General features: G+C 37.3%; 1 protein-coding gene across 11 annotated transcripts in view; it reads right to left on the bottom strand.

Moving 5' to 3' along the window:
• Positions 1 to 1,366: 1,366 nt before the first annotated feature.
• Positions 1,367 to 25,871, bottom strand: part of mbnl2 (muscleblind-like splicing regulator 2) — a 133,860-nt gene continuing 109,355 nt past the window's right edge. For 9 of the 11 annotated variants that reach the window (XM_059970463.1, XM_059970473.1, XM_059970466.1 and 6 more), the window contains 3 exons: positions 25,620 to 25,770; positions 23,214 to 23,252; positions 1,367 to 5,082 (listed from right to left, as the gene is read on the bottom strand). In XM_059970463.1, the coding sequence (XP_059826446.1) occupies positions 4,943 to 5,082; positions 23,214 to 23,252; positions 25,620 to 25,770 (330 nt within the window). In that variant the 3' untranslated portion in view covers positions 1,367 to 4,942. Of the gene's footprint in view, positions 5,083 to 22,104; positions 22,200 to 23,213; positions 23,253 to 25,619; positions 25,771 to 25,871 lie in introns of all 11 variants that reach the window. The other 2 variants (XM_059970472.1, XM_059970474.1) reach the window with 1 other exon arrangement.

The following is a 25,871-nucleotide window of genomic DNA, read 5'->3' as shown; positions in this document are numbered from 1 at the left end:
ATGTGGTCACAAAAAGAACGTGTGGACTCCGCACAGCCAGCATCCGATGTTAGGATTGAACCTGGATCTCCGGGGTCATGAAGCAGCAGCTTTACGCACCGCACCACTTTACCACCATAAGTCTTTGGAGTCAAAGAATGCAAACATAACCATGCAGAATCATCAGAACATTGTGGAAAACATAGATTGACAACTAGTGATGGAGATCGTTCAGCCCATTGTTTATGCTGGGCTATACTTTTAGCATTCACCATAACACCTTTGGGAAGGGCATTGTTGAGCCAATTTTCATTGCCCTTTCCAGAAGCATAATGCAAATCATAACAATTCACTGCATGAACAATTATCTTGAATCGTTTCCCTCTAGTTACTGACTTACTGCTACAGCATATCATGGTATTGAACACCTTTATGCTCCTCTGATAAATGGAGGGAGATTATATTTTAGTGCCCCATAATTTCAAGTGCCGAGTTATGATCACATGTACAGGATTGTAGCTGGACTGCACTTTGAGGATGTCCACACAATATAAAGGAAAAAGCAAGTACAAATGTTATGAATGTTCCCAGGATAGAGAACAATTTACCAATTGATCCACTGATCTCGTGGGCTTTTATCTTCTGGATCAGCCTACCATGAGATCTTTGTTGAAATCTTTTACACAAGTCCATATATACAAACATCCATTGCTCTGCCCTCATTACCTTCAAGACAAGACTTCCCTTGCACAAAGCCATGCTGACCAACCCTGATAAGACCTCGCTCTTCCAGATGCGAGTACATTCTCTGCCAAGAATCATCAACAATAATTTCACTGATGGAAGGCTCACCAGCCTATAAAAGTCATGGTTTGTCTCAACTGCCCTTGTTAAACAGAAGGCAACATTGGCTGTTCTCCAGTCCTCTGGGACCTTGCTTGTTAAAGATGACATAAAGATCTCTGTCAACACCCCCTGCAATTTCCTCACTTACCTCTCTCAATAACCTGGGATAGTTGACAACAGAGCCTAGGGGCTTAACCACCTTAATGCCCTTTAAGTGCCCCAACACTACCTCTTCCTTGATTTCAACATGCTCCAGAATATCATCCCTCCTAATCTTGCTACCCTTCATGTCCTTCTGAGGTTAGAACGAACATTGAAACCAGTTTTGAAAAAGGGAAAAAACAAACGATCAGCTTCAGGACCTTTGGATTTGGAAACCTGTTGAATTTTAAAATAAGGTGGGAGGGAAGAGCGGTAAAGTACATTAAACCAGATTTCCAGCATCTGCATTTTTCTTTTTGCTTTGCAATTTTCAGCACGTGAGCTTAATGTGAGTTGTAGGTCTGTATGAATGGACAATCAAGATTCCTGAAATAATAGGACAATTTTTTTCCCAAATATTTATTTATTTTCCCCTCAATGGTCATAAACAAATAGTTGCATCTTATGAAATAAAACAGCGAATCATTCAACATAACTAAACCATAAACAGTATATAATCTGGCAGTAATACAGAAAAAAAATTGGTACTGTATACCTGGGAAGTGGAGGCTCTGTGTACAGACAATTGTTTCATTGCAGAGTGACATATTACTACACTTAATGAACCACTAACGGCACTCCATTTGTGTGTGTGTGAATGGAGATATTACATTCTTCAACTACTAAGATTCACCAAACAGCATAGCTAGTAAACTTATTTGGCCACTGTCACTAGATTTCAAACTGGCTTTTTAAAATATTGAACTGAACACTTACCAGGCAACTGTTACCAAAAACAGCCTGAGTCATGTTCAACTTAGCACTAATATTCTAACCAGAAGACTGCATCAGGAATCGCAGAGTAGTGACTGTAAACTGTGGTGCCTGACAAGCAATTCTTGAGATTACAACTCAGTATCGTTGTAAATAAGGTACAGTGAGTGAAACAGGTACATAACAGCTTCCTGTTGGGTTGAAGATGTTGTGTCCTAAGGAAGGATGTTGTTTCTGTCAGATTTGTATGATATGTTTGAATATTTTATCTTTTATTGTTGCTCAAAGCAAGCTACAAGCATGAGAGAGTAACTATAGTTAGTGCTCCCTAGTAGAGGCATGAATGTTCATTTCTTAAAAAAAAAACTGCAGCATACAATTTTATATATAGTTTTAAAAAATAGTTTGTGTTAACTGCCTAGACTTCCAACAGGAAATATATTATATTTCAGTAAACAGTTACAATTCACGTCAAACTGTCTCTCATGACAAAGTTTTGAACGGAGGATTTAGTTTCTACTTAAAAACCTCCGCCCTCGTTTTACAATATAAAGACAGTTTTATTACATACTTACTATGTACATAAGTGCAACTAGATATGTTATACATATCTGTACATTACCAGGATCAGTTAGTTCAGCTGCATTTCAACTCTGAGATAGTGATAACACTCCTGAAAACAACAAACCCTTCGATGAACACAAACCAATGTGTTCCTTGGGTGAGAATGTCAAAAATATTCAAACAGTATCAATTTTATACCATCTGACAGTACACAGTTGGCGAAAGGCCAATATCTGCAGATCAAATGGTTCTTTTTATAAGTTGGAAAAAAACAGAAGTATAAAGACAAGTTATCTATCATTAAAAGTTTAAAAAAAATACACAGATCTACACAAGTACACATGTATCCTGCCATTATTGTGACATGATTATCTCATGTTAAGGATCAATTTACGTGTGTTAAAATATTAGTTAGGCAATACATTTTGTTATGAGATTGAGTCTGAGGCCTTAGAAAACTAAGTGCGCTGGATAAGTGCTGTGGCCACAAGTGGTGCCCACTTATCATAGTGCAACAAGCTTTTAAGCTGAGTGCACTACTTCATAACAGAAAATATTGCTATAACATCAGAAATCTGTAGAAAACTTTGCCCTTCTACTCAAAAACAGAAAAAAGAAATATGATGGATATTGAGAATAAATGTGACTTTAAAAATAGCTCATAAATGTTAGCATTGAACTACGACAACTGTTCACCTGCACTGTTCTTCTGGAAGTCTCATAGTGACATAGTTCCTTATCTGTTAATGGTATGTTTTACCACTATAAAATGCAGGTCTAGTTGACTTGGTAATGGACTGAGCTCTACATGTATAGTATAAGAGCAGGATTTAAAAAAATGTTACTACTACTATTAATCCTCAATAAAAGTTTCAAGAAAACAAAATCATTACATGTTATCTTTAGTATTAATTCTACTATAAAACCATTAACATTTCATATCATAAAACCAATCTTGTAAAAAGGTAAACCTATTATGAAAATGGAATATATACTTTGAACACAATAGAGATTCTGATCAAACTATTAACTAACTTCTAAGCATTATAATGGATGGACAACTATGATCTTCTAAGACTTTAAAAAGAATTCTTTAAATATAAACTATACTTAAAAAAAGAAAATTACCAAGTTATAGGTTTTTGTGTTTGCTATGTTCTGATGACTTCATGTAGTTACTGATTGATTTAATAGTATTTAGATTGCATGGTAGAATTCAAGGTTACATTAGGGTTCTGAGCCAGCCTTGGTATATATCCTTGTTTCATTTTTGTGTTGAGATATTACAACATAAATTTTGTGAAAAAGTGTTTATGTCAATGTCACTTTAAACCTTATATTAGAGTCACAATCACATTGTGACTTGCAGAATGAAAAAAAATTAATCAAATTTACAGTTTTATGATGTAATTTGTTTGAAAGGATGAGAGAATCACCAGCCCCCATTCTTGATATTAGTGAGAAACTAGAGTGTATTTGGGAAGAGCCTTTTCTTAGAAAAAGAATAATTATTTTTTAAAAAATTAATTCTTCTTGTCGTGTACTCCAACTATACTTTCTTTGAATTGTGCCAGCTAATTCAGTCTCCATCATTAACATGAGAAAACACAAAATGCAATTTTGGTAAAACTTACACTTTGCACATATTTGTGAATAATTGCCCCCACCCTCTTTACTTTAGGCACTGTTACATAAATCATGTACTAGATTATAAGTGATAATACCGTGCATCTTTTGGAGTTGGAAGAATCTTTGGTAATGCAGAAAATATGGTGGCCAAAATTATCGCTGCAGTGAAACTGACCTGCTGTTTCCACAATCAAGTGCTTTTGCAGCCAGTCGCACTGACTGAAGTTCCACTGTGCAACCCCAAAGACAACTGCAGGACTGGCAGCGGGAGCTTCACTTGTGACATGATTCTTCAAGCTTTGAAACAAGCTGACTCAGTAAATTAAACCAACTTCTCAGTGTAGGAACTACATATCCAAAAATGACTGCAATGCACTGGAAAGACGTCCTTTCACGATTTGCTCATATTACCACAACAAGGCATCAAGAGCATCAGCAATCAATGTACAGTAAGCTTTGGCAAGTCATTATGTCTGTGCAATATTTCAGATTAATATAAGAACCTTGGAGTTATTTCATAATTCACATCTATAAGATTTAGTTTACTTAATAGTCTTTTTTTTAGAAAATAAAAACTGATCATAATTGATCAAATGCTATTTTTCCCAGTAATTAATTAGGCTATTATAAGGTTTAAAACCCCATTTTGTTTTGCACTGAAACCCTCAGAGTTTTGTGTACTGTTTGTATAAATGTCCATGGGGATTCTTCCAACTCAGCAGGTGCTGTTTTTTTTGTATACCATGATATCAGACAACAAATTATTAACAATAGAACCACATCACACTCTTTACAGAATGTGATGGTTTAACAGCTTCACAAAATGAGACATCAGAAATTAGATTACCATCGCCTAGATTGTAATATTTATCTTAAGTGCTAGTTATTTACAGGATATATGAATATTAAATATGTGCCTGAAATCATCTATATCCTTAAATTTGATAATGCATTTCCCATCAAGATCTTGTACTCTTGCTTAATCTAAATAGAATGCGTCTTAATTTAGTTAGCATGCTGGCTGTGGTAAGCCCAATATGGATGCAGGTGGGGAGTGAAGAGGATAGTATTTACAGTAAGCTTGTTCGTGAGTTTCCATAGAGATGTCCTGGGAATTCAATAGCTTCGGGTTCACTATTTCAGCATGATCTGTTAGGAATACAGAAAAAAGGGATTTAGCCAGACTTAAGGTAATGCAGACATAGAGAAGAGGACAGGATCTACAATAGTTGGAATGACGTATAAATTCTTAAATAACCGGCGCAACAGCATCAAACGAAACATGCAGGTTGCTATGGAAACTGCACATGCATACAAATGTGCACAGATCGTTATTCTCATCAGAGATTTATAAACTACTTAATAGCACCTTTGTCCAGAACTGTAATTGTCTAAATCTCAAACTGGACAGTGTTAAACCTTAAACCTGCTGAACTGAGGAATGAACTAATTCCATGGGTCTGAACATGAAGGTCCAATCTGTTGGACCTTTGGTTTTGCCAATATATATCTCCTTACCAAGTAACACAAGAAGCATCAGACTAGTGTACTCATCCCAATATATCACGGGCACACCACCCCCACCATAGGTAGTATTTATAGGAGGCACTGCCTCAAGAATGGAACACCTATCATCAAAGATACCCACCACCTAGGCCATACCATTCTCTCATAGCTCCCACTGAGCAGGAGATACTGAAACCAGATGTCCCACACCACCAGGTTCAAGAACACCTACTTCCCTTTTAACTATTTGGTTCCTGAACCAACCAGCTCAACCCTAGTCACTACCTCAGTATAGCAAGACTTTGGACTAAAATTGACTTTTTTTGGGCTTACTTGTGTCAGTTCTTGTAAAAATTGAGTCTAATTTAAGTTTAATAGAAATCTATCCGGTGAATACTCTTAAGTACTTATGTTAAGTACCTATGATGCTGCTGCAAGTAAGATTTTTATTGCATCTGTACGTGTTTATACTTGTGCATCGGACAATAAACTCAACTTAGTCTTTTACAAGCAGCATTTAATTTCTCACTAGTGCTTCAGCTAACTCCAATTCAAACCCTAGCTACAGTGGACACATAAAGGTGATTGAAGTCAGCCATTTTTGCTCAGCAGCCCTAGAAACCCATCAAACTGATCACAATCTAATGAGAATGCAACAAGAGGCAATATTCTGTTGCTTAATTAATTTAATTGTCATAATTAACCCCAATCAGAACAGCAGAATGTAAGTGTCTGAGAGTCAACAAGTTTCAAATGCACAATGAAGCACTGCTGGAACTTAAGATTGTTCGGCCTCACTGGGGGTACTGGCTAAGAATGATTAGCACTCATATCCCAACTGTGCCCCTATTTGTTAAAGGAGCCAGGTTTTTGGATCTGAGTGTCATTTTAGGTGTGGCCCTGCTCTCTGCAGGTTCAGGAATGAGCCAGGAGCAACAGCTCTTACTCTACCAGGGTAACCTATAGCCCAGTGGTGTGAATATCTAGTTTTCCAATTTTAGATAGCCCACCACTACCACCTCACTCTCTCGCTCATTCCTTTCCTTGTCTGGTCCTTCCATTTTTGTCCCCTTTCCAAACCCCTTCCTGGTTCTATTAGCCCTCTACACACATAGCAGGCTTTCCCCCCTCTCCTATTGGTTCTGGTTTCCTCTGCCCTACTAGTTCCCATTCTCACCTCCTTTACTTAACTGAGCCCAGCATTGGAAGGAAGTCTTTGTGTTCCTGCTTGTCTCCACATTCACCCTCCCCCTCCTTCCATCTACCTCTAATTTTTTTCTCTCTGTTAGTCTCCATCCTCATTCACCTGCCTCTCTCTCCCACCTCCACCCTGGCGACCTTTCCCTAACTGACACAATCTATCTGTCTTCTTACACCCCTTCTCAGTCCACCAATTGCCTTGGACTCCAGTCTCACCACTTCCACCTCCCACCTCTACTCTTAGTCCTCATAAAGGGTCTTGAAGCAAAACACTGACATTCTTTCCCCTTCATTCTTTTCCATCTCCCCCTTTTGGAGATGGGTGGCATAGAGATTTGCCAAAATGGCAATGAAAGGATTATCTATCTGAAATATTTAGTAATCAAAGATTCTCTCAGAATGAGTTTCAGGTTTATTATCACTGACTTATATAACATGAAATTTGTTATTTTGTAGCAGCAGTAATGTACAAAAACGTGAAATTACAATAAAATACAACATAAATAAATAGTGCAAAACATAGAATAATAAGTTAGTGTTCAAGGGTTCATGGGCAGTTCAGAAAACTGATGATGGAGTTGCTTCCAAATCGTTGAGTGTGGGTCATTATTTTCTCAAGGAGCAACTTACACAAGAAAGCTGGGTCACTCCTCTGTCTCCCTTCCTCCATGACCTGGTGTTGTGGCAAGAACTCAGACAGGTATTCAAAGAATGGGTTTGAAAGACTTTTATTACAAAAGGGTGTTTAGAGAAAGGGAGTTAGTAAAGGACCTTAACTACTAGCAGATGTTCAAGAAAATGTGATTATCTTTTTTCCTTGGAGAGTATGTGTGTTCAGTCCGACTACTTGCCCAAAATTATCACAACTTTCAGTAGTACCTGAAGTGGTAAACTTGAGACCTACTCTTGTAGGTATCAAATGAAACTCTGAATGGAATAACTGACAAGTGATTCTTTTGATTTAGATTCCCAAATCTAGAGAGCATGAGGGGTGTCTCAGAAAGGCCGCGTCCATTATCAAGGACCTCCAACACCCAGGGCATGCCCTTTTCTCACTGTTACCCTCAGGTAGAAGGTACAGGAGCCTGAAGGCACACACTCAGTGATTCAGGAACAGCTTCTTCCCCTCTGCCATCCTAAACGGACATTGAACCCATGAACACTATGTCACTTTGTAAAAAAATACAGTACTTCTGTTTTTGCATGTTTTTAAAATCGATTCATTGTACATAATTGATTTACTTGTTTTATTTATTATTTTTAAATTTTATTTATTAATTTTTTTCTCTGCTAGATTATGTATTACTGCTGCTGCTAAGTTAAATATTATGTCACATGCCGGTGATAATAAACCTAATTCTGATTCATCCCACTGCAGAAGCCCTACTTCTATAGTCCAGGACAACATCCTCTCTGTTCTCTTCATCCAGGAAACACCCCATACATCATCCTGGAAACAACACTCCACCACACTGCTTGGCCCTCATCCAGGAAACACACCTCCCTGCATCCATGAAAAACAGTTGTCAAGCCCTGTATGAATCTTGTAACGTTCAATGAAATCTCCTTTCATTTTTCTAAACCAGGGGTTCCAAGTCTGGGGTTTACGGACTCCTTGGTTAATAGCAGGGATCCATGGCATTACAAAAATGCTGGGAACCCCTGTTCTAAACTCTAGAGAATGCAATGTTAATAAGCTCAATCTCTCTTCACAAGTCAAGCCTGGAACAGGTCTCGTGAAACTTTACTTTCTCTATGACAGGTATATCCTGTTTAGGCAATACAACAAAAAAAAATTGTACGCAACCTGCAGATACGGAGTCACTGAGACCCTGTGTAACCAAGGTAAGGCACCTTTATTCCTGTACTCAGACTCTCTTGTAAAGGCAAACATGTTCGGTTCTGGTGCAAGATCTTTGGCTTGGAACATCAATTGTATTCTCTTCCCGAAGATGCTGCCTGGCCTGCTGTACATTGCCAGCACTTTCAGTTTTTATTTCTAACATCCAGCGCCTGTATTTTTTGAATTTCCAACATATTGTTTGTTTTCCTAATGAACTGCCGCACCTGAATACTGGTGTTCAGAGACTCATGTACATGGGCCCCTTTGAACAACATTACCCAATCTGTCACCATTTACACTACTGTTTTGTGCATCAACGTGGAACCCACATTTGTCCACTTTACACTGCATCTGTCATGTTCTTTCCCATCCACTCAACCTGTAAGACCATAAGACATAGAAGCAGAATTAGGCCATTCGACCCCTTAAGTCTGCTTCACGATTCGACCATGGCTGATTTATTTTCCCTCTCAAACCCGAGATTACTAAGGTTGACAAGTCCCCAAGGCCTGATGGGAACTATCCTAGGATACTGAGGGAAGCAAGGGAGGAGATTGCTGGGGCCCTGGTAGAGATCTTTGTGTCCTCTAGCCATTGCTAAGATCAGAGAATAGCCAATGTTGTTCCTCTGTTTAAGAAGGGCAAATTATAAACTGATAAGCCTTACATCAGCGATAGAGAAATTACTGAGGAAAATTCTTAGGGACAAGATTTACTGTGCAGTTTGAAAGGCACAACCTATTAGGGGTAGTCAGCATGGCCTTGTGAGGAAGAGATTATGTCTCACCATTTTGGTTGAATTTTTTGAAGAAGAGAAGATGATTGATTAGGTTAGGGCATGTGCACATTAATAAAGAATATGACCTAATGGTAGGTGGTTCAGAAGACTATGTCAGATGCAGTCCACAGTGAATTACTGGATACAAAATAGGCTTGGTCAGAGAAAATAGATGGTAGTGGTAGAAGGGTAGTTTTTTTAACTAGCTCTCTGTAACTGGTGATGTTTTGCCTGTAATATATATCAATGATTTGGGTTGTCTGATTTGTAAGTTTGCAGATGAAGTGAAAAACATTGTGTAGTTGTGGATAGTGAGGAAGGTTGTCAAAGAATACAGCAGAATATAGATACTGTGTCTACATCCCCTCAAAGCCCCTTTAGAAAGTTCACCTTATTCACAATCCCACTAAGTATTTATTGTAACAGCACAAACATGGAAATAGTGGAACTGGTCTACTTGGTTAAGTTTGAAAGCTCTGCAGAAGCATCTGCAGCTGTTTTCGATAGCACCTCAGTACAACAGTAAGTTGTTGCAGGTATACATTCTATTCCTTAGGTCCTCAGAACATCCCACATCACCTCAAAGGGAACTGAGTGCTATCTCAGTGTTGCTGTTGTTGTCAAGTGACAAACTCAGCAGACAATTCATACACAGCAAGATAAAACAAGCACAACTGATCAGTCAATTTGGCTAAGTATCGCTGGCTAGGCCAAGAAATTAGGAAAGCTACTCTTAAATAATCTCAGGAATGCCAGTACGGACTTGAGGGGTAGGGCTAGATTTTGCCATTGGTTTCTTTGATGTGATGGTGAAACGTTTTAATCAAGATGACTAAGGTAATAAAATAAACATCTTTTCAAAACACTTTAAGCCCTTGGAAAAGAATACCCACCAGTCAAATGCCTCAGAAAGTGCTACCTTTCAATATTAATTTTTGACTATTTGATTCCAAATTTAGGGATCAAGACACAATGTCAGTGACATATGCTTATTTGTAAATTCTGGTTTTATGTTATCATTTTTTTTATTAATATGAATTTAGATTAAACAGCAAACATTTAACTGTTGCTTATGGTAGGAAAATATTACTTGTTACACTCAGAATACTTCAATATTCAATAATCTGATGCATCAAAATTCAGTGTTTATATATTCAACTTAAGAAGTATTTGATGCTGCCACTACCTCCAGACTTTTACCAAGTGGAAAACTCAGCCCACATGCAATTTCACGGGACTCAACAGTTTTTTACACCTGTGTTGGGAGGTAGCAGTGAAGCTGAATGCATTAAATTACATTTCTAAAATTAATTCCCTGGAACGAATTGTAACTATGTGTGTGAACAAGTTATATTCTAGCAAGGTAAAAAAATGCTCCTTGTTTAGAACTGATAAAACCCACACTATTTAACAAAAATGTAATTGGCAGTTGAGTCTGTGCCGTTGGGATACAAATGTATAATTACACCAGGGGAGGTAGAGGGTGTAGGTTAGGCATGAGAGAAAATGTTGAAAGTGTCAGTAGAGAGGGCTTTCTGAATGGGATAATCCAAAATAAGGAGCTGCTGAGGCTGGGCACCAGAAATACTAGGTTGTGTATTTGAAAGAAGGTTGACAGCTTCAACTTCTTAGGAGTGAACATCACTAATAGTCTGTCCTGGTTCGACCGTATCTAACCAACGCATTTGGCACAAGTGGCCTATCCTGTTGCTGTAAATTCTAAGCTATCAACAAGTCCAGATGCAAGGGGGGGGAACAAGGAAGGGCATTTAAGTGGCAGAACCACTACTGGACTTGCATGTTTAAATCTTCAGAATTAACACAGAGAAGAAAATGTTTAATTGCAGATGATGAAATGGGTGAGGAAAGTACAAAGAAAGGGAGGTGTTATACCACTTCTTGCTGCCTTGGTAAAGCAGCAAATATAATCAAAGACCCCACCCAACTCCATCATTCTCTCTTCTTCTCTCTCCAATCAGGCAGAAGATAAAAACGTGTGAAAGCATGTACCTTCAGGCTGAGGGACTATTTCTGTTCTGCTGATGCAAGATTAAGTTTCCTAGTCGTCCTCACAATCTATATCCTAACAAAATTGCACCTTACTATTTGCCTGTACTGTACTTTCTCTGTAAATGTAACACTTTACCCACATTCTGTTATTGCTTTGTACTGCCTCAATGGACTGATGTGATGAAATGATCTGTATGGATGACATGCAAAGCCAAAATTTTCCACTCTACATCAGTACATGTCACAATAATAAATACTTACAGATTTTATTTAGAAGAACTCCGAACTCAGTAAATGCTCCGCAAGAGCTGCAATGCTAATACTTTGCTGAATTTAATGATTGGGCCTCATTAACATCCTCGCAACCAGAGGGATATTCTGTTTGACCTTGAGCAAAAGCCCTGAGCTTATTCCCCAGTTCTTTTTCTTGATCATCTTTTAAGAAGCTTATCTCTCCTTTGCTGTATAAAGCTTTAATTTACATTAGAATATATCAAACATTCTATTGCTATTTAATTTCATAATATTAAGTTTCTTAAAATTACTGTTTGTCCTCCAAAGCATAGAAACATAGAAAATAGGTGCAGGAGTAGGCCATTCGGCCCTTCGAGTTGGATGGCTGATCATCCAACTCAGAACCCTGTACCTGCTTTTTCTCCATACCCCCTGATCGCTTTATCCACAAGGGCCATGCAAAGATAGTTTCCTTTTATAATCCAGGATTAAATGAAAACATTTATTTTACTGTCAATTATGTTAAAGAAACATTTCAAACAAAATGGGCTCTAATGCAATTGATTCTTGTTCATGAGTTTTCTTAATTAGTTATGTTTATCATTTAAATGTTCATCCCATTCACCACTTTATTAAGATCAGTTTTCCTCACCTGACTCTGCTTTCACACCGTCTTCAAAATCCTATACCACAAAGTGCCAGTTGAAAATTAATTAAACAATTATAATCTTAAAAGTATCGAACTGTTGAAAATACTTCATCTTTGCATCAGTAGTTTGCCATTTTAATTTGTCCACGTCTAGTCCTTGCATTCTCATGTTCAAATCAAAATATATTAGAAAGAAAAGAACCACCCCTCCGAGCCAAATAAAAATTGATGAGTATTGATCTGATGTGCTCTTTGTTTTCCTCACTTTCTCAGGCTTACAATTAAACTGTAATGCCTGAAATGAACCACTGGTTGTTCATAAAAACGCCTCATCTGAACTTAGGATGGAAATACAAGGCTAAAGAAGGAAAGGAAGGTAAATGAATTCAACACACAAAAATGCTAGAGGAACTCAGCAGGCTAGATAGCATCTACGAAAAAGAGTACAGTCAACGTTTCAGGCTGAGACCCTTTGGTAGGACTGAGTCGACTGTACTCTTTTCCATTGATGTTGCCTGGCTCGCTGAGTTCTTCCAGCATTTTATGTGTGTTGCTTGGATTTCCACTTGTTTGTCAAGGTAAATGAATTATGTTTTTAGACCGTATATCTAATTATTTCCACTCTGGTATATGTCAACCTTTAATCATAACTCCTAGTGATCAGACTCCTGCAGTGCAATGCTCCCAAAATAGTCCATGCATTGCACATCTCTGCAACTGCAACTTTAAATGCTCTGTCTATTCACCAACTTCAGAGAACAAGCTTTGGACTCTGTCTCTATATTTCTCCTGATGTAAGAAATGCTCTTCAAACTACAATCTGTCTAAACATCTCCCCTTGCTTATATACAGATTAATTTTAGATTTATTTTGGGCCACTCTTTCAGTCAACAAGTTCATGTTTAATTATCATTCAACCATACATGAATATGGTTCAGTGTTCCTCCAGGGTGAAGGTACAAAACACAATACTGGTACTAACAGCACACAGCACATATGGCTACAATTTCAGAAAACATACAGTCACAAAGAAAAAAAATACAGCCCAAGTCCAGGAGTCCTCCTTGTTCTTCTACCAAGTGAACACTGGGGGCAGCACAGAGCAAACACCAGAGGGCAACACTGAGCAAGCTTCGAGTGCAACACTCAATGAGCATCGGAGGGCAGCACTGAGTGAATGTTGGAAGAGCCAGCCTTCAACCGAGAACAGATTCCAATGTGCCCCCTGCTCCCTCCCACATCGCCTACCGCGTCTCCTCCCCCGGGTGACTGCAACAGGTGACCCTGCGGCTTAGACTTAGTCCTTGCCACAACCAAGGCAACACAGCTCTCCTGCTGTTGGACCTACCAATAAACCAGTGAAACCAGTGATCAATGAAAATAAAAATATTCTCTGGATTGCTGAAATCCATTTGGTAACATTTTAGTGTACTTGTCTTAGTTCTTATTTCTGTTTCTTCCTACAAATATTGTAGCATTTAAAAGGCATAAGGATTGGGAAGATTTGGACGGATATGGGCCAAAAGGGGCAAATGGGCCAAGCTCAGGTAGGCAACTTGGTTGGCACAGTCAGGTTGGCCCAGAGGACTCAAACACTCACACTCTTCTGCACACTCCTCACTCTTACTCAGCTCAGCAAGTGAACATGCCATGTGGAATATCTGCTTCTTGTTATTCCAAGCTGTCTAATTTAAGTTACATGATTATTTTATCTTGGCAAGCAATACCTAGTGTTTAAATAAAGCCAAGTTTTTTTGATAAATTTAATTCTTTTAAATCAAAACAAGACACTGAACTATCTAATACATTCCTTTAAGACAGGAATCACAGCTTCTTCTAGGATGAAAAATGCTGTCAGTCACATTTGAAACCTTCTGGCAATCTGTAACATTACTCTCGACATGGATATAAAACTAACCACAAAGACTGCTGCATGACAACATATTGAAATAATTACACATATTTTACTTTCTAATACTGTTCAAAATCTCTTAATTTACATAGGTTTTCTAATTCGTTGTTGTAGTTGAATTGTAAACCCTTCCAGGTTTGAAGCAGAGACTTAACTTCCACCCTGAGACACTGGGATAAGAGATTAGAAATTACTTCTAAACTACCCGACAACAGTTTACACTTATGAAAACTGGTGAAAAAGTTTATTTGGTAGTATAAGGAGAGCAAGTGAGAAAAATAATTGCAGAAAAAATTACCAAATCTCTCCAAATGCTTGTGAATAAATTGTACTGAGTGGGGTAGTACTTGCCTACGATGTCACGTATAATTTCCCAAGTGGTGACAACACAATCACCAAGTAACACAGAAACATTTCCATTATATCAGACTGGAACTACCATATCTTCCAATAAGCTGTACAAAGTTTAAATTGAAAGTTCAAGAGTTCCCCAACCTCAGCTCTTTCAGTGCTTTGGAACTGGCAGAGGACAGGACAGATAATGCTGTGCAATTTATCTGTTGGTGCACCTACCAATGTTGGCCATTATGATCTATAGTGTCAACACAGTAAATCACAAGTGTGGAAAATGCATGTGTCAACTCTAATTTAAGATCATGGTAATGGAAAAGAGATAGCTACTTCCTTAACTCAGTTAGAAAGGACATGAAGGAATGTAGGAATGAGTGATGAATGTTTCAGGACTTACTGTGATATCATCTTCCTTTTATAATGAACTTTAATTGATCTGCTGTGTACATTTGTTGAACCAGTACACGAGCATCTCTCACTAAGCTGTCTTTCCAAGAATTACAACCAAAGATTGGCATTGTAATGGCAAAGTGGTAAGTAAAATATTGACAAATGGAGAAACTTTGAAGCAGAACTACAAATAGCTTGTAAAACATGTGAACTGGATTAGAGAACATAGCAAAATACAACAGACGGAGGTATAAGTTGCTCTTTAAGGTTTAACCACAGAACCTAAAATTATTTTTCAAATTTGTCAACGTGTTTTCAAATGCAAATAAAAAAACCTGAGTAGTTACTAGTCAATTTTGGCCAAATGATGGTATCATACTTTCACTTCAACTAACATATAAGCATTTATAAACCTTCATATGTAAAACTTCATATTAAACCTTGAACACTGAGCAAAATTAGGAATAACATCATTTAACTGTCAATACATTTTCGTGGTAGACTCTTCATAAATCTGTACTTTGAAATCACTCGTGTTGTGTGAAACTGCAGTATCCAGCAAGAACATTCACAGTTAGAACACAGAATATACATTGCAGTTTGCTATGGCTTTTAGTGCATGCAGCCTGTTACCAGGGATGAGGAGATTAGGTAAAGTCACACAGATTACCTTTTGACTAAAGTTAGTCTTAAAATGTTATTCTCTAAGCATAAGTATAGAACAGAAATATTATGAACATGGCAAGCACAATAACAGCAGCTGTTAGCTGGATTGTTAAAAAAAATGCAAAGCACATGTCTAGCCAGAATCACCATAGCATACCTTTCCCATGTGTCAGAAAGCAGCAGCTTAGGTAAGAACAGTGGCCCGAATTGAAGTCACGACAGATGAGCAAAGCTTCCACTCACTTGGATTAAGGATGGGGTATCAGCAGGTTGAACAGAAAGTTAGTTGAAAGAAGACATACCACAGGGGAATAGGGTAGGTCAGTATAACAAGCAAACAGTGCTAGGTTTAGTTTTGCATTGCAATGACAGAAAAAGGCAGTTTTAAAACACAAGACAAAGGAGACATTAAAGATGTAGATTAAGTTTTCTTTTCCACAATTTTCAACTTAATCTGTATTAAGCTTAAATGGTTGAAGCACCATTAACTTCTGTGTTCAAGACCAAATACATTAAAAAAAGAAAATTTAAATTATGCACATATGAAAAAACTCTGCATCAGATACCCAAACATACAGCAATCCTTTGACAGCAAGATGTTTTGAATGAATGTAAATGCAATTGAAAAAAAAGTTAAGAGTAAATACTGAAAGTTAGGAGTAAATACTGAAATCCTGAGTATATTAAAAGAGATTTTTGAAATCTCTTTTAATGCCATTTTGGTATCTATTTAAGTACACACAATGGGTGTGGTGTGAATGACGGGGAAGGGAACTATTTGCGATCCATTTCTTGGTATAATTACAATAATGATTGAGAGGCATTCTGGGCAAATGTAAGTGCCGAGCCCTAAATGAAGAACAGGAACATGCAAACCTTGAGCCGTTATATAAGCAATATAAAAGCTTGGAAGAAAGCAGTGCAACATTACAATCATGAATAAACGTGCAGGCACTTTCTTAGAAGGGGGTCAGAAACAGCAAAATCCTAGGGTTGTTAAGTTCGAATTTTTTTAAAAGAATAAAATCAAAGTAGCTTAAAGCTATTCAAAGATACTACTTTGTGCTTTATCAGTATTTTCAACTGAACATAGTCAGTCAGTTCTACAAATACTCTGATGGCATCATGATATGAACCAAAAGGTTTTGCCCCTCACTGCTCTGATAAAAATGTGAAGCACTAACAGACTAATGGGAGACACAAAAAATTCTGCAGATGCTGTAAATCTTGAGCAACACAAAATGCTGGAGGAACTCAGCAGGTCATGCAGCATCTATGGAGGGAAATAAGCAGATGACATTTCACACTGAGACCCTTCATTCGCACTCATGCCTTCGCCTGAAACATCAACTGCTTATTTCCATCCAAGGGTGCCGCCTGCCTTGCTGAGTTCCTCCAGCACTTTGAATATATGGCACTAAGTCTAACTAGACCACTACAGTTCCAGGTTGCCAATGGCTTCGTTAAAATGCAAAATAATGAACTAGTGGAGGAAGTCAGCTGCAAGGTTTTAAACCAAAATGTGGACTGTCCATTTGTCTTCACAACTGCTGCCTGACATGCTGGAGTTCCTTCAGCAAACTGCTCTTTGGCTGCAGATTCCAGCATCAGCATTCTCTTGTGTCCCCCTATTTCATTAAAATATTTTTTTCTCTCCTTTTCTGGTTACTTGTGTTAAACTAGCATTCTATTTCTATTACAAGATACTACTATGAGGGCAGTATGTTTTAGCACAATTTTCAAAAAAGAAATCCAGCAATAAGAGAATTGTTTATTAACTACCCCATGGAAGCACTTTGTTGTAGAAAGCATAAAGGACGACATGGTAGCATAGGGGTTAGCACATCGTTTTACAGCACCAGCAACCCAAGCTCAGTTCCCGTCGCTGTCTGTGGGCCTCCTGCAGCCTGCTCCGGTTTCCTCCCACATTCTAAAGACATACAGGTTAGTAGGTTAATTATTCACATGGGCGTAACTGGGCAACCAGGGCTCACTGGGCCGGAAGGGCCTGTACTGTGTTGTATCTCTAAATAAAACAATAAAGAGCATCATGTCACAGTGAATAAAATGTGGAAATACGAGGACCCTCTCAAGTTGGAACTGCTTGTTCTGTAAGTGGCAACTACTTTATTGAAAAACATCCTTTTACATAATTTTAGATAACTGAGATGAAAGTATATTTCAGTTTATTATCTAAGTTCACTGAAAACTACGTTGAGATTCCAAGAAAAATAGTTGTTATTGGTAATCAGACATCCATGATAACCAGTAGCTTATGAAGAACACTACCACATTTCCTTTCGGATTACGTAGCGTAAACATGGTCCGTATTCTGAAAAAGGATTACTTCATTGGACTGGAACTCCTCCTCCTACTTCACTGTACACGGCCTCTAACCCTCCCCACCAAAATGAGATCCTCAAACGTTAAAAGAAACAAGTGCATTTATTGCTTTCACAATACACAGTTACTATTTATGCTAAATTGTAGGACTTCCCTAGAAGCATCAATAAGATGACAATATTTTGAAAGTCTATTTTAATGCCATGTTGGTATAATTGGGAGAGTAATGAGAGTTATAGGATTACTATCCAGAAGCCAGTGTCAATTTAATGGTCAAAACATTGAGTTATAAGGGAAGGAAACTGGAGAAGCAAAGAAGGATAAAAGGAAAACTGGAACAGGTCATATTGTGAGGTCTCAACAAAACAAGTGTGGTTGGGATCTGTATGGAACTGGAAATGATCTGTCTTCATGTGGTAAGCAGCAACTAACCTCTGGAGACAAAGAATTTTTTTTTACACACCTTTGCTTAATTCTCCATATAAACATGAAGAAGTAACCTTATAATGGTAGTAAGACAAGAAATTTCAGAGTTCCATTCAGAATATTTTCCCCATGAATCATCACAGAACATACAGCCCACTACTACGAAGAGTGATATTTTGCTGCAATTATATATTCTACTGTTAGAAAACCTTTAGTATGAGACCTCCTTCAGTTAAATAAAAAATGAATCTGAATGTCAATAATGAGGTATCAATTATCCTATGCTTCTTGGCTCTAAGTACACCAAAGGAGGCATAAGCTCTAAAACTCTATGTGGGTAGTGCTTAAAAGGTACATCCAATGATGTCTTAGCCGAATCAGGCAATGGTCTCAAAGATTTTACATTTTAGCTTCTCTTTTAACACTTAACAATCCTTCACTGAAATTTAATAAACATTTTGACGAAATTCCAGATGAAATATAGTTTAATGAATCAGGAATTCAAGGACCAACCTCAGAATCAGTAAGAAATTTGGAATGACTGACCAAAGTAATGGCAGGGCAAGAATGAAAGGAAAAATCTAACAGCCTCCCAGTGGGATGACTATCAGGCACCATTTTGTTTGTAACCTCCATTAAAATTCTACATTCATTTACTTAGACCAAGAGTAAACTTAGCGTTGAGATGGCACAGATAGACAGGGTAAAATAAAACTCAACACAAATAAATGTAAAGTAAGATGACATTTCTTTAATTCTTAAGTGGAACCAATAGTTCTTTCTTTGAAGATTGGACATAAAGATCTTTCGCAGCCTATCAGCATCTTCTGTCATCCTTTCAACAGCTCCCACTTCAAATGGAATTGAGCCTCCTATCCCTACATCAAATAACCTTCAACATGGGTACCTTCTGAGAAACATGTTTTCTGCTTTAGTCTAATTTTCTTAATGTACTTCATCCATACCTTTCCCACAACTCATCAAAACTTCTGGATAAGCTGGGCTTTATTCAATTCACTCTTCATTATAAGGATTATGAATCATACCTTAAGTCTCTTTGTACTTAAGTCACGATTCACAGCAGAGCATTATCTAAACTATTTCATTAGATGATAAATCCACTGAACTCATCTTCCAGTGTTTCTCTTTTTCTGGTCTCCAGACTTTTGAAGCACAATTTCTGTATGTCAGCTTATCACAACTTTTTTGTTCCTGGTGCTCTGCACCATGAACTTTGTTCCTGCAAAATAATAATAAAGCATAGCAAACAAATAGCATTAAAAAAATCCAAAACCTAGTATGATACAAGAAGATAGCCTGGAATCTAACTTCCAAGGTGTGTGACTATAGGCATATAAATCTGACAGTAGTTGCACATGTCAACTGCACAACATAACAGTTGCAAATACTTGTGATGCTGCTGCAAGTAAAATTTTCATTGCATTTGTGCATATGAAAATAAACTTGACTTTGTATATTGGTCTGTGGAATCAAATGAGTAAGGACTGTTGCCATCACATGATGCTATTTACACTGATGCATGCCAGAGTATTTCTGCTCAAAGGCCCAGTCACAAAGGCAGAAAAGATAATCTAAATTTGCCACATTGCAACAGAGTAAACCATATTTTCGCCAAAGGTGGGGGGGGGGGGGGGGGGAGAGCGGCGGAGTCAGCTCTGGGATTTAGCAATGAGGACAGAAAGGGCGTTTCTTGTTGCAAGTACAGCTGAGAGCTAGGTTTGCGGAACAAATCAGCTTGGTAGCCCTAAGCACTTTACCTCTGATTATCTACACTGCTGAAGGTTGCTACAGCAGCTGTGCTTGCAGGCAACCTCTGATGACAAGGTACACTCGGTAACAAAATGAAATATCTACAGAAAATACCAGATTTCTTGATACCATGTACCATTTCTGCTTTCTCAGCAACAGAGTTACCATTTTTTTGCAGTTGTTTCATAAAAACTAGAAAGATACAAAATTCTGTGTTCATGATTTCCTCCCCTTTCTCCAATTCCTGTAAAGAATCAACTTTAAGAGCATAAGGTCACTGTTTAATCTTTTATGATTTTACTAGTTTTTCGTTTTAAACTGTTGAAATATTATTTTGAAGTCAATACAGGTCAGCTTCAATCAAATTAGGTTCTCTGCCATAAATGGACGTTAATGGTTCAATCTAATAATAGTTGGCAATATCCAGACCTTTTTTAGTGTCGTTCAGATTACTACAAAACTCTGCCATGAACTGTGAAAGGAGCAGGGCTGGGCATCAGGCTAGCAACCCCATTCCGTAGAATCCCAGAGGTACAGAGACGCCAACAGAAGCTCCAAAGACCTCATCCCTGGGAGAGGAAGGAACTTAAGATGAACTATACCTGGGGACAACTTGAAAAACCGGCCCAGGACAGAGAAATCTGGTGAGCTGCTATTGACGGCCTATGCCCCAGTGGGATGATGGGCACAAGGAAAGAAATTACTATAAGAATTGTACATTGGTATGGTTTTCAAAAGGCTTAGTAGAATTCAACACTTACTTTTCAAAATACTGCTTGGCCATATTTTCACATTTATTTATATTGAACTAAATTTAAATTATTAATCATAACATAGCAGATTATTAGTGGAATAAATGGGCTTCAAAGGTTGATTTTTATTCCCACATCCGATTTAAAATGCTCGTGGGAATAAAGCCAAAGCTATTCTAAACCTGAGTAAGGAATTTTCCCTAAAGCTGAAGCCTCAAAAGGGCTGGGCAACTTTCATAATGTGCAACTTGAGTACAATTTTTTATTGATTTAAAACTTTAACAACGCCATTCTTACTCAGAATTGGTGTCTTAATTTTGTTTCAATAAATTTATCCATGTAACGCACTATGTTAAGTTGCTGCAAAATGATAAAACTGGTTGTTGAGGTAACAGAAAGACCTGATGGCAACTGTGTTGCCTTGACCACTAACATTCATTGGCCATCAATCAGAACTTTCCTCTTCCCCAACAAGAGAAAATATGATTGACTGTCGGGAAGGATTTAGGTCATTCTTCCAATCCACCTCTTAAAGGAAGGATCACATATGGCACTTGCGCAGATTTGAGAAAGGCAAAGGAGCAGAATTAGGCCATTAAGCCCATTGAGTCTGTGCTGCCGTTCCATTATGGCTGATTTATTTTCTGTCTCAACCCTATTCTCCTGCCTTCTTCCCTTAACCTTTGGCACACTTACTAATATAAGAACTTTTGACCAAACTTAAAGGCAGGCAGCATTATAATTTCCAAACTGTCTACTTGCTGAGCAGATCAATTCTACACCTGATTTGCCCATATTATTAATTATTTGCTCATATTTAGAAAAGAGATCTTATGAAAACCTGCATTTTTACATCCATTTTAAATGCTACTAACTCAACTTGTTGCAAAACTATAATGAAAAACAACAGCAAACATTCAAAACACAGATAAAACAAATTTTCTCCAATATATTTACTGCACTCAAGAACAAAGAAACTTAATGAGAAGTACTGAAATATTTTCATTTTTGTGTTCAAACCAAAAAAAACTTAAAAACTTAATAAATTATGTTTTGCTGTATGGTGCAACAACAGTGCAACTAAGATTTAATGAACTTCGAACAAAAATATTAGTACAGCAAGGTTGAAATTAATGAAAAATAATGCAGCACAGAACACACAAAAACATACAACTGTCTGGGATAAATGACAACTCTAAACAAGTGTCTTCTGCATCGGCCAATTTTGAGTTGACAATTAAGTTCTACATTAGGCAAAGCTTTGAATACTTTTTTTTGTGAGCACTGGTTTAGAGTCGTGGGGTGGAGGGTTTATGAAAGAAAGCTGTAAAAGGAGCAAACCTGATTGGCTGTAGCTGCGGCGGCGAAGGGGACGCTTGTGGCAGGTGTTGTTGCTGCAGAGACAGTGGCGGGCGTGGCACTGTGCATCAAGGGTACTTTCAGGAGGGGAGCCATGGAAGCAATGAACAGAAGGGTGCGGCACATGGCAACCATGACATGTGTTGTATTTTTGGGCATGGCAGATATCACATAGCAGAAAGCCATCGTGGAGGGAGGAGGAAGTTACACCAGCAGGTGACATGCAATCATAATGCAAAGCAAGGAAGCATGGGAGAAAATTAAAAAAAAGAGAAAGGAAAAAAGCTTATTACAATCACAATTAAAAGGACCAATGCCAACATAATCAGGGTTTCCCAGAGAACACACAATAGGAAGGTAAAACATGGGAATAAATGATCACATATATTCTTCAATATTTCTCCCACCCACTTATGGTTCTGGATTAAAATGTTTTAACAAAGCATTACCCAAATATTTTTCTAAATGGAGTATTAGTAAAGAAAGATTTTTCAGAATGCACCTGCCCACAATTCTCTGGAAGACTCTGATACATAATATATTAAGATTCTCTAATATATTTAAAATAGATTCAGTGTTATCAGGCTAAAACAAGTTCCTTAAACAGGTATTTATACAAAAGATTTACTGTGGAGAATGAGATTTAACATTAATTTTACAGTATATTTTTTAAATTTCCAACTATCTTTTCATGAGTTTAGAGAAAGAGTTTTGAGTGCATTGTAGGCACCAGTTGGGGTAAATGTCAGGAACAGCAATTTTATGTCCTTAACAGCTAGTTTTTTCCCCCCAAAACATCCAAATGATTTAATAACTATTCAAACAACACAAAGATGCATGCAGTAATCTATTACATCCACACAGTTACTTAAAATAATAGTAATTCATCAAATTGCACGTGGATTTAAAATTTGTTAAAAGGGGTAAAAAAAGATATAAAGATTCTACGTGAACTAATTTAATAATATGTAAAAGGATTTGATGGTATAATGCATAGCAAATAACTTAGGATGATTTTAAAAAGAAAATGACAATAAAAAAGTTTCTCATTAAAATTGATTATATTAAGGTTAGGAAAAGACAAAACCTACCAACAGTTGTAGCTGGAGGAGTCATGCAAAACACCGACCCTGGCATCATGCAGTAGAACATTTAAAAAGATGAATTTGGAAAACAAAAGTATTAACAAATGCATGGTTAGTGTTAGATCTCAAAGGCAGGATTTTGAAGAACAAATATTAAATAACTTACTGTAAACTCAGTTAGTTTTAACAGGTGAAATTCCTAAATGTCTCTCCTTTCACTATGTTACACCAAAGTAGAGCTTTTTGCTAACTTTAAAAAGACAAGTCCTTTTGAATTTTCTTATTTAAAACAAAATGTAGCACTTATGCATAAATGTGCAACAAAGGTAGATGTGAAACAGGATGAGTTGGGAATTCCATTTGCCTTTGAGAACATAATCAACTGAAAACAAGAACTTCAAAGATGAAGGAATATCCAAAAAAAACCTTACAAATGTTAGGTGGGTAATTTCATTCTAACCTGATTGGCTGAGCAACAGTCAAATATAGTTTGGGGTAGGGCAGCAAAATAATAGCAAGTTTTTAAATAGTAAAGGGGCCAATTTTATGTTGTAAAAACCACTGGGCTTCAGTACTTAGGTAATACAGAAATGTAAATATATTGAAATTTGAATAATACTTTTTAATGGAAGTTTCATGAGTTTCAATAATAATAATTTTAATATCAGCGAGATAAATAGATAGGTTAAGTGAGTGGACAAGGGTCTGGAAGATGGGAGTACAGCATTGGTAAATGCGAGGTAATCCATTTTGAAAGGGAAAATAGAAGAACAGATTTTTATTTCAGTGGTGCTTGCTGTTGTGCAGAGAGTGCTTGTGCATGAACTGCAAAAGGTTGATCTGCAGATGCAACAGGTTATCAATGGTCTTCAACACCAGAGGGATTAAATTTAAGAGCAGGAGGTTATATTACAGGTTGCAGGTGAGGCCACACCTGGAGTATCGTTTGCACTTCTGTGGGCGGGGGGGGGGGGGGGGGGGAGGGTGGTTCAAGGGGATAATATCAGCCATGATAGACTTGACGGTTCTGCTCCTATGTCTTATGGTCTTATTTGAGGAAAGATATACAGGGTTTGGAGGCAGTACTGAGGAGGTTCACTGGGTTGATTCCGAAGATGAGATAGTGAAGCACTTTACTCATCCAACTATAAGGGAACAAATGACCAAATGTATCATTATTCTTAAGTAGAGAAAGTAGATCAGCCAAGCACTTTAAAGACAAATTGTAATAGCCAATAACTCCACATAATCTATTTTTGTTATTATTGTGGTTGAGTACTCGGTGCTCATTATATTATGTGAGTGATCTTTACAACTTATCACCAGTGTAAATCTTCCATGTTAGTTTTTGTGTTTGAGTTGCATTTCAAATACCCTGTGTTTAGGATTTCCTTAAAGAGAGTGCAAAAATAATAAGAAGCATTTCAATTTATTTTCCTGACTTTTGCTTTTTCAATAGGAAGTAATCACTGTCAACTAATGTCAGTTTAATAGTGCTAATGACTAATTATTCAAGGAAAGATAAGGGCAAGGAGCATGGGTGTTGGGGATTAATTGGACAACATTTTCATAGGTAGAGTGGGATACAGGCCTTCTGTGTTAAAATTTTTGTAAAGATAACCAGGATAAAATAAAATTCCCACAACCTCAATCTCTATTTTTATGTATCATCTTAAGTCAAAACCTGGCTTTATCTTTACAATTGTTTATTTTAAAAGAATACCATATCTCATTGGTATTTAACAGTTGGATAAATAGCACGTTTTGCCACTGATGGCATTGTTATTGTAAAGGACGTGCTTAAAAAAACCAGTACATTAACATGCAGAGAAATTAATAGTGCAACTTTAAAGATGTCAATACAAGCACTTTTAAATATATATTGCCAAATAGTTATTTTGTTATGTGCCAATAGTTCAGTATTCTATATATAGGAATTTCACGTCCATTGCAACCATTAAGTTATACATTTTTAAATAGCATCAGATTAAGCCTACCTCCATAAAATAATAATTCATAAGAAATACTTTGAAGCTTGGTTAAAAAAATCTTTTGATCGATCCTTAAATACAAACTGTCGAGAAGCATAACCAGTCTTCAAGCCATTTAGGTAATCCCAAACAAATGAATGATTCTTTTAACTTGAACCAGGTTCAAAGCAAAAATGCTAAGAGGTTTCACTGCACGACATCAAAGGTTATTTGTTGGGTCTTGTCTTACCAGAATAACTAAAACACAGCACTTTAAAGACATTTTACTTCATTAGCATGTTACTGTGAGTGCCAAGCAACAATTTAATAGTGTTAATATATTTCTGAACATTTAATTCCTGCTTTAATAGTTGCATCACCTTACTGATCAAATGAACAGTGCAGCTTTATAACACTTGCATTAAGGGGGAAAAGGACGTACCTGCTGGAAAAAATGTTGGCTGCTGCATATGTGCATTGGCTACAGCCTGTTGATAGTGCAAAACACTGGGATTAAAGATTGTGCTGGTGCCATTGCTTTTTTCAAGGGCTGGTCTCTTTGGTAAATGGTGAAGAACACCAGGTGGGAAGGCCTGTGAATGAGGGATTTAGTAAGATATGTATAATAAAAAGAAAATAGAGAAGACAGTATGCACATTTCTTTCATGCACTGAAAGTATCAAAAGCAGCTGAA

This window comes from Hypanus sabinus, chromosome 5 (genome assembly GCF_030144855.1).
Source record: "Hypanus sabinus isolate sHypSab1 chromosome 5, sHypSab1.hap1, whole genome shotgun sequence".
NCBI lineage: Eukaryota > Metazoa > Chordata > Chondrichthyes > Myliobatiformes > Dasyatidae > Hypanus > Hypanus sabinus.
This window is presented reverse-complemented; position numbering and strand designations above follow the sequence as displayed.